Here is a 13,248-nt window from a genome sequence, read left to right as displayed (position 1 = left end):
TTTGCCGCGCATCTTAAATAATAATTAATAATATTAATTAAATATATTATTAATTAATAATTATTATTAATAAATTAAATAACGACAAACTTCGTGATGTCGATTTTTACTATGTCGCTCGGCAAAAATTCACTCCCATCACATTTTCCCAAACACGCCAAAAGAAGTATAACTTGAAGAAAAAAGAAAGAAATATTGTCCACGTAAAAACTTTGATAAGAAAAAGCAAGAAACTTTGGAGACGATTTAAATACTTACTTACTTACTATACGCCTAGTGTATTTAAGAACAAAAAAAGGAAGACAAAGAAAATGATAGAAGAAGAGAACAAACGAGTCTTGCTTGCCTATCCACCCACGTAAAATGTAGGATCCACTTAACGCTTCGAACGATAAACATATCTACCTAACGTTTCTCTAATACGGAATTCTCTCTTTCAGATCAAACGACTATATATATATATACTATCAATGTGCATACGCTCGAATACATGAGCAGTCTCGGTGTCGTAGGTCGACTTAATAAATTTTAAACTATTCGCTCAAACACACACACACCACACACACACATATTTATTATCTTTCTTTCCCTGAAACTCCCTACTCACACATTCATATGTGTCTTTTAGTCATACACTCATACATTCTTTCTCTCACTCGCATACTCTATATGTATTTCTCTTATTCACACATTTTCATTCTATCACTTATACATTCAAATACACAAACACACACTCTTTCTTCACTTATATCCTTAAATGCACGTCTACAAACTTTCTCTCTTTCTTTTTCTTACACATTACATACACATGTAGGCTTTTATATATGTTAGAAAGAAGAACACGTAGAAGAGATAAGAAAAACATACTAAAAGTAAAGAACATCCTATCGCGTGGTTTGTTCTCGAACCATTTTATTCAGTCCCAATATACGTTTCTATATAATCAGTCGATGAAAACGTTTGCAAAGCCACGTGCAAGTTGCCTCACAAGGAGAAAGTTCTTAATACAAATGTACTAAACGTGATTTTATCGAAGATCCCTTTTATCGTAACGAGTATTATTCGATATATCCTTAAATTGTTTTCTTGTCTTAGAAAATAAAGAAGAAGAAGAAGAAGTAGATGGAGGAGAGACAAAAATGAAAAGAAAAAGAACATACGTCGAAAAATATATGTTTTTCGTGAAATCAGAAATAAGTGTTTTGAAGAGGTCGCGAACCGAGTTCATGGAGTCGCGTTTCCACAGAAGCTACATTCCACGAATGCGTCGGCCGTACTTCCTGCTGTCTGAATGAAACGTTCCCTTGGTATTTCCAAGATAAAAACAAAACTTTACCGGTGGATTCCTTAAATTATCAAATATCCGGTTGAAAGAATTGTAAAACCATTCTCCCTAAACATTGTCTTCATTTTTTCATTTTACAAAAATTTGTAAGAACCATGTTTCATTCGTAAAATAAAAACTAAACAACCGAGAGCACCGATTCGCATAATTCAACGAATAGATACGTACGCGGTGCACGTGTGAGTGTTTAAATAATATCTACATGGGACAACATAAAAGAAAAGGGAAGTCTTATTTCGTGTTAGAAACTCTACCTAGAGATAGATGGATGAATAATGAAAAGACTAAAATGTAGGAGAGAAGTCTGATCCCTTTGGTTCTCTCAATTCCACGTGTCAAGCAAACCACCGTGAAGTATCCTATTGCCGTTTAAACTCGGTTTTAGTTTGTTCACGTGGGGTTTAATCCTCTGAGGAACGACCAAACTTCATTTTCTTCGCACGTACACGATCACCACACTTGAACACAATTTCACGCACACGTATACGCACAAGTACACATTTTCACCAACACCAAAATTTATCGATCACATTTCTGAAGTAAATCTTTTACTTTAATGCAAAATACTGTGCAATTTAACGCGAACAAATAATTTTACTGCAAATGTAATATTTAACAAAATTTGTCGAAGAAAAATTAATTAGAAAAATAATACGTTTAAAGTAGGATGATCTAGCAACGATGTGACTTCGAGTACCACTGCTTATAGCATTAACACCGTCATCACCATCAACCTCTTCTTCCACCACCACCACCACCACCATAATCACTATCACTATCATGCTCGCAAACATTAACAACCAGTCATAAACACATTGTACGTGTATTTGTATATGTTGTAGGAAAAGTAGGAAATCCGGCATTGTGAACAATGCCTAGGCATTAAAGCCTAAATGCATTAGGCCTAAAACTAACCGGCAATGTAGGAAATGTATTCATATTTCTCACATTTCCTAGACATTCTGTAGAATGACAAATGAGAAACTGGCAAAGTAAGAAATATATCTTCGATTCGTTTCGAATGATTTTTAATAGAATGCAGATATGAAACATTTCGTTCTAAACGTGTTTATCTTCCGTTATGATAAGGAAGAAAAGATACAGATTTTCCATGGATATCTCTATGAATATCATAGAGTAAGTTTCAATTTATAGACGCGTAGTATGGTGGTTCGCACAGTCTCAAAAACCTGCCACACAAAAATTCGCGGAGCAGTCAAGGTGTTAAATTGTTTAACGAAACAAATAGTTTTTCACTGTGCTCCATGATCGCTTTTGTGTGTGTTTTTGCAGGCTGTGTGTTGTATGTGTATTTTATGGTGTGTTTGTGTATGTGTGTGTGCTTGTTGCCCGATAATATATTCTTCTCAACATTGCCTAAATAGTAATTTGGTATTCTATAGGATACCAAAGTATTATGTACAATGCCTAGGAAAAGTTCGTAACAATTTTTCTGTTTCTTACATTGTCTAAAAACGCCTGGCATTTCCGACTTTGCCTATAACATATATATATAAGCATTTAAGGTACCTTAAAAAATGATACATAAATTTAAACCTAATTTCTATGATCGTTCAATTATGTTTATTTAATTCTCTTAAATACTTAAATTTCAATTAAGTAATTGGTGTATTTATTGGTATTATCAGGTATTTGTTAGAGAACAAGCAAATTGTCATTTATTTTTGTTACTTTTTTCTTCATAGAGTATAGAAATAATAATAATTATTATTATTTGATTGTACATGTAAATTGCGTTTTTATTCATATATACGTTTAGTTTATTTTATATTAATTTTGTTTAAATAATTTTTATGAAAACGAAGTCATTAAACTCCGCGTTCAATCGAAATTTAATGAATTCATGAATTGCGTTTACTTTTCCAGAACGCGTGCCGATATATAATTTTAGTAATGATCCAAAAACGGCGCAAAGCACACGTGGATGCAAAGCTTGGAACGAAGACGTACGTGCTAATGAATCACGCAGTCAAAATATACCTAGTGCTCTTTCTCTTTCTCTCTCTTTCTCTTTGCACGAGAAGCATATGCGTTAGTTGGTAGGAAGATAAAAATGAAAAAGAAAAAAAAAGAAAAAAAAAAAAAGAAAACGTTGTGTACGAGCGTGTATTAATAAACGTGCGGACACGGGGTTTGTAATCGTGTGCGTTGTTAGATGAAACGTTTCTTATATCTTCTCGAAAAATGTCTTCATTATTTCCATCTTTCTAAGCTACTTTGAATCCCAATCATTATTGAAATTAAACTTTTAAATAATTGACATTCTTAATATAAACTGAACACTCCGATAAAAAAAATATTAAATTGAAGAATTCCTAATTGGGAAAACAAAATAAAATATTAAAATAAACGATCATCATTATATTTTTATGTATTTTTATAGAACTGTATTAAATTCGTATAATAAACTGGAATAGAAAAAATATTAGACGATAAAATATTTATAATGAAAATTTATTATTCAATTAAGTTTACGACGTTCGTTCCTTCATTGCCATATCATGAATATTATCATGACACAAGATAAAATATGATTCGTGAGTAACAGATATACATAACACGTGCACGCGCACGCTTATATACATACACGTGATACAAAAGCACGATTATTCCCCTTACAAAATATACAACGCATACACGTGTATTTCTGTATAGGTATTCAGCAGCAATTAAATCAAAACGATCGACTCTCGTTAATTGGCCCATGTCACGTCTCGTTACTATCTACCTTTGTTTTGACCATACTCGACTTCGTGTGTTAAAGTACTATTACTATCTATCCGTATCACACGCATGTTTCGAGTATTCCTATATAGAGAACAACCAAAATACGTATTACGTTATCCTACCTAAGTACTTTACATGATCAAAAATGTATTGTTAATGAACCGATTTCATCAGTCATTAAATAATTCCATTCATTTCAACATTTAATCCTTATACGTTTACACATGTATTTTCAACTTTACCACAAATAAAATATAACAAAAATGATGGTTTAATATATCTTTTAGATATTGTATATTCAATATTAATTATAAGTATATATATTGTTTTTAATTAATATTATAATTATAATAATAATAATAATAATAATAATAATAATAATAATAATATATAATATATTGTTAATAATATATAATTATATATAATAATATAATAATAATAATATATTGTTTTAATTAATATTATGTAATTTAATATTGTTATTAATTAAGAAAGAAAAGAAAAAAAGTTAAAGTTACTTATAAACTAATTGAATAAATATTACATAAATTTGTATACATATATTTTTGTTTACATTGCATTGAATTTTTAATTAAAAAGAATGAATGAATAACAAAAATACGATTAATATCTTATTAAGATAATGACCAGAATAAATGTATATCGAACGACGAGTAGTATTGAATATTGAATACTTTTATAATTCATTGAATTGAATCGTAATAATGGCTATCACACAATCGGAACGAACGTATAATATCATGTCTCTTTTAAGCTCGTACGAATGTTTGTGATTTAAGGAGCGTTACACTCTTGATTTGCTTATCGCTAAACGAAAGCATTCGTTGTGTCTCAGGAAACGTGTAGGAGTGTGCGATCATCGTACATGAGCTACCATCTGTCAAGCATACGAGAAAAAATCGTTCGGTGATATGCCACAAAATCGTTTATTAGTCATTTCCTGTTACAAACTCTAGTCACGAGAACTAAAAAGACAGAAAGGAAGGAACAAAAACAAATGAGAGAAAAAGAAAGAAATAGTTATGAAACCTAATGATAAAAAAGCGATGAGTGTTATAAACACGAACTGGTAATGCAACTTATTTTTATTCTTTCTTTTTTTTTAAACTAACGCGTTAAGTATCACGAATCGGAAGATATCAACTTATTTTTTTTTGTCCAATACGTTAAAGGAAAAACGAGTTTGTGAGTCACGTTGATTTATTGCTTTGTATGCATTCAGGTATCTATGTGTGCCGGATATGTAACGAAGAACACACTACAAGTTATCACCTTTTCCCCTATCATTTTTTATTTTTCCCCCCCACTCCCTTTTTATATATTTGTTTATGTCTCGTTTGAATAAAATCACGAAGTAGATCAAATAAATCATTTATTTTGTATATATATATATATTCAAATAATATAAATTTATTATAAATAATATATTATATTAATATAATATAATATAATTTAAATATATTTATATTTAAATATATATTAAAAATATATATTTTCTATATATATATATATATATATATATGATTTATTTATCTTAACCTTGATTCCAACAAGTTTTTTTTGTTTTGTTTTTATTTGGATATAATCGTGAAATAGACAAAAACAAAATAATTTGCTTTTTTCTTCTTTATATAATATTTAATCTTTTTATTATGTAAAATTATTATATACGTCGATAAAAAAAAGGAAGAAAAAAAAATAATATATAAAAAATACCCACTATGAATAGAAAGGGGAGAAAAAGAAACAAAGGATTAAATATATTAAGAATACATTACTTATGCAAATGGCTTTTTTTTTTGCGTAAGAGAAGGCAGCACGGTGCACTGTTTATTACCGGTTCATAAGAGGTGTTTAATTAGGGTGGCGTTGCCGTTGGCGTTATTGCTGTACAAGTCATATTATTCTCATGCCGAACATTCAGACATAATTATCTAATACTCGTTTATTCGCTTTACCGTTCCACCCGCGTGTTACCCCCCTCACCGCACTTTCTTCCTTTCTCTTTTCTTCTCTTCCCATGATTTTCCATGAAATGTTTTCGGTAAATAAATATGAAATCAATCATATTCTAATCAATGATATTATTTATACTTTCTTTTACTTCGAGTACAAGTACGTAAAATACATTTCCCCTTCACCCTTCCATGGCTTTTTGAACGAAGGTTCTTTCTTCTTTCCGGAAAAGAAAAGGAGATGATAAATCTAAACTTTCCTCTCTCTACGCAGTACTATAATATTTAAATACATTAACTTTTCATCTATCCAATCTTGTACTCGATTCCAACGTCTTGTACATTATTTCCATCCTATACCAATGCATACACTTGCGTATAGTTTTGATTAAAAAATACTCTAGAAGTATTTCGAAAAGAATAAAAAGTCAAATATAAGAAAGATAGTAGATCTAAAATAGAAAAAGAAAAAGAAAATCAAAGTAAGAAGTAACAGTAATTTATAAAAATTAGGGAGTCGAAGGAAAAATTCGTAAGACTTCTGAAGATAAGGACTCGAATAAGAATGACCTTCGTTATTGAGATCCGTCCAGGCAGAAAACGATCAGGTGGAAATTAATAGCAATGGGGAGGGATTTACTTTTCGATTAAAGAAAGAAAGAAAGAGAGAGAGAGAAGAAGAAAAAGAAGAAGAAAAAAAAATGTAATTATCGAGCTTCTCGAGAAAGGCCAGCCAGCAACCGTCAGAGTAATGGCGCGTTTATGGCTTAAGAGAAGAAGAAGAAGAAGAAGAAGAAGAAGAAGAAGAAGGAGTAACGGAGTAGTTTCTCGTCCGGACAGATGCTTCTTCTTTTGTGTGTAGGGTTGCCTCTCGAGATACAAGGGTTCGACATTAGCAGGAGGAGTCGTCACGTGGTATTGAACGCTCCTACAAGAGAGGAGAACCTGAAAAGGGTTGGTTAAAGCAAAGAGTCTCCAAATTCCAAATTTTGCCAAACTCGTGCTTCCCTTAAGTTATCTAATCCTTTTTCTTTTAAGGACAAGTATATTCTTAACGCTAAACCTTCCAATATGCACTTCGTGCATACCTATTCATCGTAGGTAAAAATCATTTGAAAAATTGGTTATAAGTAAAAAAAGGAAGAAAAATATATTGAATCAGATTTGCTATTATACGTAATATAATCCGAGAAGCTTACTTTAAATACCAACTACGTTCTCCCCAAAACCGCTCGTTTGTTATTACATAAAGATCATGCAAGATGTCGTCAATAGGGAAAAATACGGATATCCATTGTAAAGAAATTCTATAGAATTACGAGAATTAACGAGATGGTACGTTAAGGATACGTTGAAATTCCTCCCCTCAATTTGAGAAAAACTCGAACGCTTTATAAAAAGACTCGAGAAAACGTATTTCGTATTTTTCTAAACAGTTTGATCCAGTGTCTGTCGCATCATTGAGAATCTCGTTGTATCGTAAATTCATTTTTAAAATGTCGAGTATTAATAAAAATCTATTTAAACGATTTGTTCTTACGATTTTTATTCTCGGATGTGTTCTCGAACGTTTTCGATTGGTAGACGGTGTAAGTGTATTTTTTCTAAACACTCAATTGAAATTCGAGTGAACATTTCGTTTCATTTTATTTTTTGTGTTATTTAATCATTTTCTTTACACCGCAGGCAATGACCCTCGAACAAATGCAAAAAACAGCTGTAGGAATTCGAAATAGTTGTATAACAAAGACCGGTGTTAAAACAGGTGAAATGTTAGATAAATCATTTTGTTATTTGTTCAAAATAAAGTCACATTAATTATTAATCATATTACGTATTCTTATATATATTTTGAAAGATTCTGTATAATATCTTGAATTTTATATGTACGTGAAATATGTTTAGAATCGATTCGTATCTGTTAAATGTAGAACTCGTGGATGGATTGAAGACTGGCCAATTTCCGGAGGATCACGAATTGCAGTGCTACACGCAGTGCGTTATGAAAACAATTCGCACGGTAAAGTATTATAAAATTGACTTTTTATTCAACATTAAGGTGCACAAATTTTGTAAATATTCTAGCGTACACGTAACCCTTTGCACTCGAGGCCTTTTTCGCTTGCGCGAACCAGCAACTCGAGACGATTTCGACTATAAATTAAGTAGACATTTTACAGGTACTTTAAAAACATTTATAAACAAACAAGCGTATAGAAATAATAAAACATCATCAGTTTATTCATTTATATGTCGAAAAAAACAAACTTTGATAAATATTACACTCTGTAATTAGTTTTGGTTGAGTTGAGTGCAAAGGGTTAAAAATCGATTTACCGAAAAAAATAAACCTGGAATAATAAAAATAATTGAAAATTCTTTCGTTCGAATTTTTGTAGAAATGAATTTTTATATTTTGTTTAAGTTCAAAAATCAAAAAGTAGATGTTGATATGGTGATCAAACAAGTCGAGATGATGATGCCGGTCGACATGCAGGATGCGATGAAAGCTTCCGCTAAAAAGTGCGGAGCATTGGGTAAGTTTTAATTAAACAAATAACAGCAACGATATACAAAGAGGGGACTTTAAATGTTCGGGTAAAATAGTTTGAAAGAAAAAACTTGTTATCTCGTTGTTACGTTTCGCGCAGAACCTGCCGACGACATATGCGTGACGGCCTTCAACTACGTCAAGTGTAATTACAATGAAAATCCTGATATTTTCTTCTTTCCTTGAATCGAATTTTTCAAATAAACAATAAAAACAAAAAACAACCATCAAGAAATATCGTCCGATGGATCGTAGAATGGAGGAAGACAATGTTTCGATCAATCATGCGAACATTCGTTCATTCGAGTATCTCAACGTTTGATTTATATTTAAACAAATAATTATAATACTATTTTTCTTTTGTAAGACAATCTTTTTTGTTTGTTTGTAAAAAAAAAAAAATAATAAAACGTATTATAAAATTACACGCTAATTTATATTACCGTACGTTGTTCATTAAATGACACTTCACATAATTAATTATTATTACTAAAATATTGTAAATGTTTATACCCGATTAATTAATTCTATCGTTTGACTTTGCTTTAAGTTTAAATATTGTCACGAATTGCAAATGAAAAAATACTATATTAAAACATTTACATTCGATATGATATCGCAAATTTGCATTCGTAATAATATCCAAATTATACGTGCAAATTTACGATTATGTAATAAACGAGGGAAACAAAAGAAAAAAAAAGAAAAAAGGTTTAAATGTCGAGGTTTGGGAAATAAAGGTGGAAAGAAATATTACAGGTATGTATACTATAATATTCCATACATATTATAGACACGTTCGTCATGCTGGCACCAAACGTGATATCAAATTGCAGGGTAATGAAATGGTTCGAGACATTAAATTCGTACCTGCCATAGAAAGAAGGAAACGAAAATTGTCCGTTCTCCCTCTGATACGATTTTGAAAGACATTATAAAAGAAGCTCCGAACGTTTCCAAAGACAAGTCGTTGTTGAAAAATTCTTTGTGAAAAGGAAAATCATTTTTTTTTTTTATTTTATTCTTATCAACGATTTATACGAAAAAACGCGAATAAACAACAATATCCCTGCAAGATCTACTTTAATCGACGAAATGAAGGCTACGATTATTTCCGTCATCTTAATCGTCGTTCTGGCGAATTTTCACGACGCGGAAAGTGTGAGTTCCTTTTTTCCTTTCGTACGATATATCGTAACACAACAAATTAATATTAATTTTAAATTGAATTAAATTAATTACTTCGAATTTTTTTTATTTGAACGTTAGAAAAAAATGTCTATGGAACAAATAAGAACAGCTGTCAAATCGGCGAGAAAAACTTGCGCGAATCAAGTAGGTGCTTCGAAAGGTGCGTAGTATAATATTGAACATTTATGTAGAAGAAAATTACTATCTTTTTTTTAATATTAGTTCGAAGATCAAAGACATGACAGGTAGATAAATATACCAAAAAAAAATGCAATTATTCATTGACATAATTAACGAGCTAGATAGATAATTAACTTTGTTGTTGCAAAAAATTCATTATAGACGCAAATTGCAGTAGTTTCTAGAATATCTACTTTAATGTTATCAGCTCATACTTTTAATATTTCCGTAATAAAAAAAAGAAAAACAGTTCAAACACTTATAGATTATTATCAGTTCATTTTTATGAAATGAAAACCGATTACTATGTAGAAAGATCTTTACAGAATTATTGGATAACGCATCGCAAAAAGGCGAATTTCCACCTGATCCAAAACTCCAGTGTTACCTTAAATGCATTATGACTTTGTCCAAAGCCGTAAGTTAATTTTTATTTTCATTTTAAAGATTCAATTGAATTTAAATATTTAAAGAATTGAATTTTTTATTATATTTTTATACAAAAAGAATTAATAATAATAATATTAATAATAATAATAATAATAAATCATTGAAGATAAACAATCGTAACAATTCTAAGAAGTATTGTGACAAAAAAAGATTAAAGAAATATATCAATTTTATCATTGCAATCAAAGAAACTACTTATGCGAATAAGATAATTATTCTCACGTAATTATTCTAAAGCTAAAGGAAAAATATGTACCGAATGTATAATTATAAATGCGGTTTAATAGTGCGCTATTTAAAACGAAACAAAGAAGTGTTGCATCATTTTATCGATTAAAAATATGAAAAAAAAAAAGAAAAAAAAAGAGGAAAAACCATGTTACTAAACTGATAAATAATGCAACGGAATGAGAATGAAAACGTTGGAAAATTTACAGATGAGAAATGACGAATTTCGACCTGATGTAATGAAAACTCAAGCCGAGTTGATGCTCACCGAAGATTTAAGCGAACGTATCAAAGAAACTATCGATAAATGTTTTCCCTCCAGTAAGAGAACAATTTATTTATATTATTATATTTTTTTTTGTTTTGTTTTTAAATTACTTTTATTTACAGTAACCAGCAGCGACCCGTGCGAGGCTGCATGGCAATTTGCCAAATGTTATTACGAGACAGACAGTTCGGTAAATGTGTTTTATTAATATTACTAAATGTTTCATAATTTATTTATTTTTGTATTATTTTTCTATATGTTATTAATCGTGAACGATTGGAAACGATCACGATTGCGAACAATGCCGGATTTCCTACTTTGCCTATATAACATACACATTTATCCTTATTTCCTTGAAATTCGCGTATCCTTGGCAGTAATTTTATAATCTTATAAATAGCTATAATTAACTAAAACTATTCCGAATATATCGCACGATCGAATTATTTTCTTCCTTTGGGAATTAAAAAAAGAGGAAAAGAAATAAACAAAAAAACTGACAAGAAGAACATAAAAGATTCGATCCAATCAATTTTAAAGAGAACTTATTAAATGCTAATTATATTGTTTTTATGACTATAATTTTTACAACAATCTTCGATCAATGACTAAACGATCTCTGTTACTTTTTATTCGTTTAATTATAGATTTACTTTATTCCATGAAGAAAACATCTCAGATTTATTTACGTATGAGGACAAGACGAAGCTTGAGGGCATGGCAACGACCAGGATTTACAAAAACTTCTAATGCGATTTGTACTAATTCTAGAACCAAACGACACTGTAGAAGAGTTTAAAATTTCAATTTTTATTATTATTATTATTATTTAATATTAAAGTGAACAAAAAAAAAGAAATCGAAAAGATCGTTACATTAGGTAATATTTAATTTATTTTACATAATCACCCAATTACAAACTTTCCGAAGCGATATTGATAAAAATTATCTAATAATTTATGCAACGAATACTTTTTTCTTTCGATCATTATTTTTCCAAGATAATCGTCTTAGAATTTTCAAGTATTAGTAAAAAGTAATGAATAATGTGTGTATGAGTTGTAAAAAATATATATATAAATATAATTAGCTAATATTTTATTTAGAATTAGATTTGTAAATCTTTGCCATGACTTTTTAATAGATTTTCTTTTACTCCTCGTATTCTCAAAAAAATATTATTATAGATCTTTGTAACATTGCTTATTAATGTATGAAATAAAAAAGAAAATGATTAACTAACGTTATTTTTATTTAAGAGTTTCGATGATGATTCTAACATATGTGGGTGTTTATTTTTTTTAATTATTTATTTTATTTGAATAAAAAAAGAAAGTCTTTTTTTTGTCGAAATCCAAAACTTCTTAATCCACCCTTTTGTATTTCTTTTCTTTTCATTTCTTCTAATATTTTCTAAGAATAATGAAATCCTTGAAAAATTCTTTAAAAAACATATGAAAATGATTGATGAATATTTTACTTTGATTTATGAATCTTTGTCATTATTCAAACATATTTTTCATTCTTATATTCTTATATTGTAAAATACTAGATTCTTGTAAATATAAAGTTAAAATGATTTACGAACATTATCAAATATGTTAATCATCATCGAGTTATTAATGAATCTTTTATAATTATAATTCAAATAAAATATTTCTTCTTTGCCATCATGATTCTGCACATGTGTTTCTTTCTAATTTTAGCACAAATAGTTTGAAAACATTCATTTTCCTCATCTTTTGTATAATAATAATAATAATAATAATAATAATAATAATAATAATAATAATAATTAAATGTCTAGAAAAAATAAAGGAACACAATAGAGATAAATATATAAAAATAATATATTTGTATGTTCTTAACGTGCATTATTATTTATTATATAAATTTAATTACTGTACACTTTCTCAACGTTCGTTTCTATGTTAAGCTCAAAACTTTTCGACCCACCCATGTATGTGTATGCGTGTATCAAGTAATCGAAAATCATAATAAAACAATGCACTTACTGGTTTTTGTTGTTACATGATTCGAAAAATTCCTTGTTTTTTCTTCTTTCTACAAGAATTCGAAGATATTATCTAATCTAGAAATTTGTATTTTTCGGTTCTCTTAATATTTGAATGTTTATAATATTTTTCAACTCCGCCTGCATGATCGCTGGACGGATCAAGGTCAGCGATCATGTTGCCGGTCCTAAGCCCGGGAAAAGGAGGAAGGTTGTTGGATCAGGTAGTACTCCCTACCCAACGTAAAAAAAAATTTGCGGCTCATAGAAACGACACTCTGTCTATTAGCAGAATGG

At 29.6% G+C, this 13,248-nt stretch overlaps 2 protein-coding genes across 3 annotated transcripts in view; one reads left to right on the top strand and one right to left on the bottom strand.

The window, feature by feature from the left end:
- The window catches only part of LOC122525754 (general odorant-binding protein 72-like), a 33,811-nt gene extending 22,666 nt beyond the window's left edge, over positions 1–11,145 (top strand). The window contains exons 2-8 of the mRNA XM_043648681.1: positions 7,756–7,834; positions 8,001–8,089; positions 8,495–8,606; positions 8,721–8,793; positions 10,304–10,409; positions 10,879–10,990; positions 11,060–11,145. Coding sequence (XP_043504616.1) covers positions 7,759–7,834; positions 8,001–8,089; positions 8,495–8,606; positions 8,721–8,793; positions 10,304–10,409; positions 10,879–10,990; positions 11,060–11,145 — 654 coding nt within the window. The 5' untranslated portion in view covers positions 7,756–7,758. The remainder of the gene's footprint in view (positions 1–7,755; positions 7,835–8,000; positions 8,090–8,494; positions 8,607–8,720; positions 8,794–10,303; positions 10,410–10,878; positions 10,991–11,059) is intronic.
- The window catches only part of LOC122525799 (protein sprint-like), a 145,541-nt gene that overhangs the window by 107,527 nt on the left and 24,766 nt on the right, over positions 1–13,248 (bottom strand). The gene's annotated exons all lie outside the window — the stretch shown is intronic.

This window comes from Polistes fuscatus, unplaced genomic scaffold (genome assembly GCF_010416935.1).
Source record: "Polistes fuscatus isolate 324 unplaced genomic scaffold, CU_Pfus_HIC Scaffold9, whole genome shotgun sequence".
Lineage (NCBI taxonomy): Eukaryota > Metazoa > Arthropoda > Insecta > Hymenoptera > Vespidae > Polistes > Polistes fuscatus.
The sequence above is the reverse complement of the archived record's forward strand: the minus strand, read 5'-3'. Positions and strand labels throughout refer to the sequence as shown.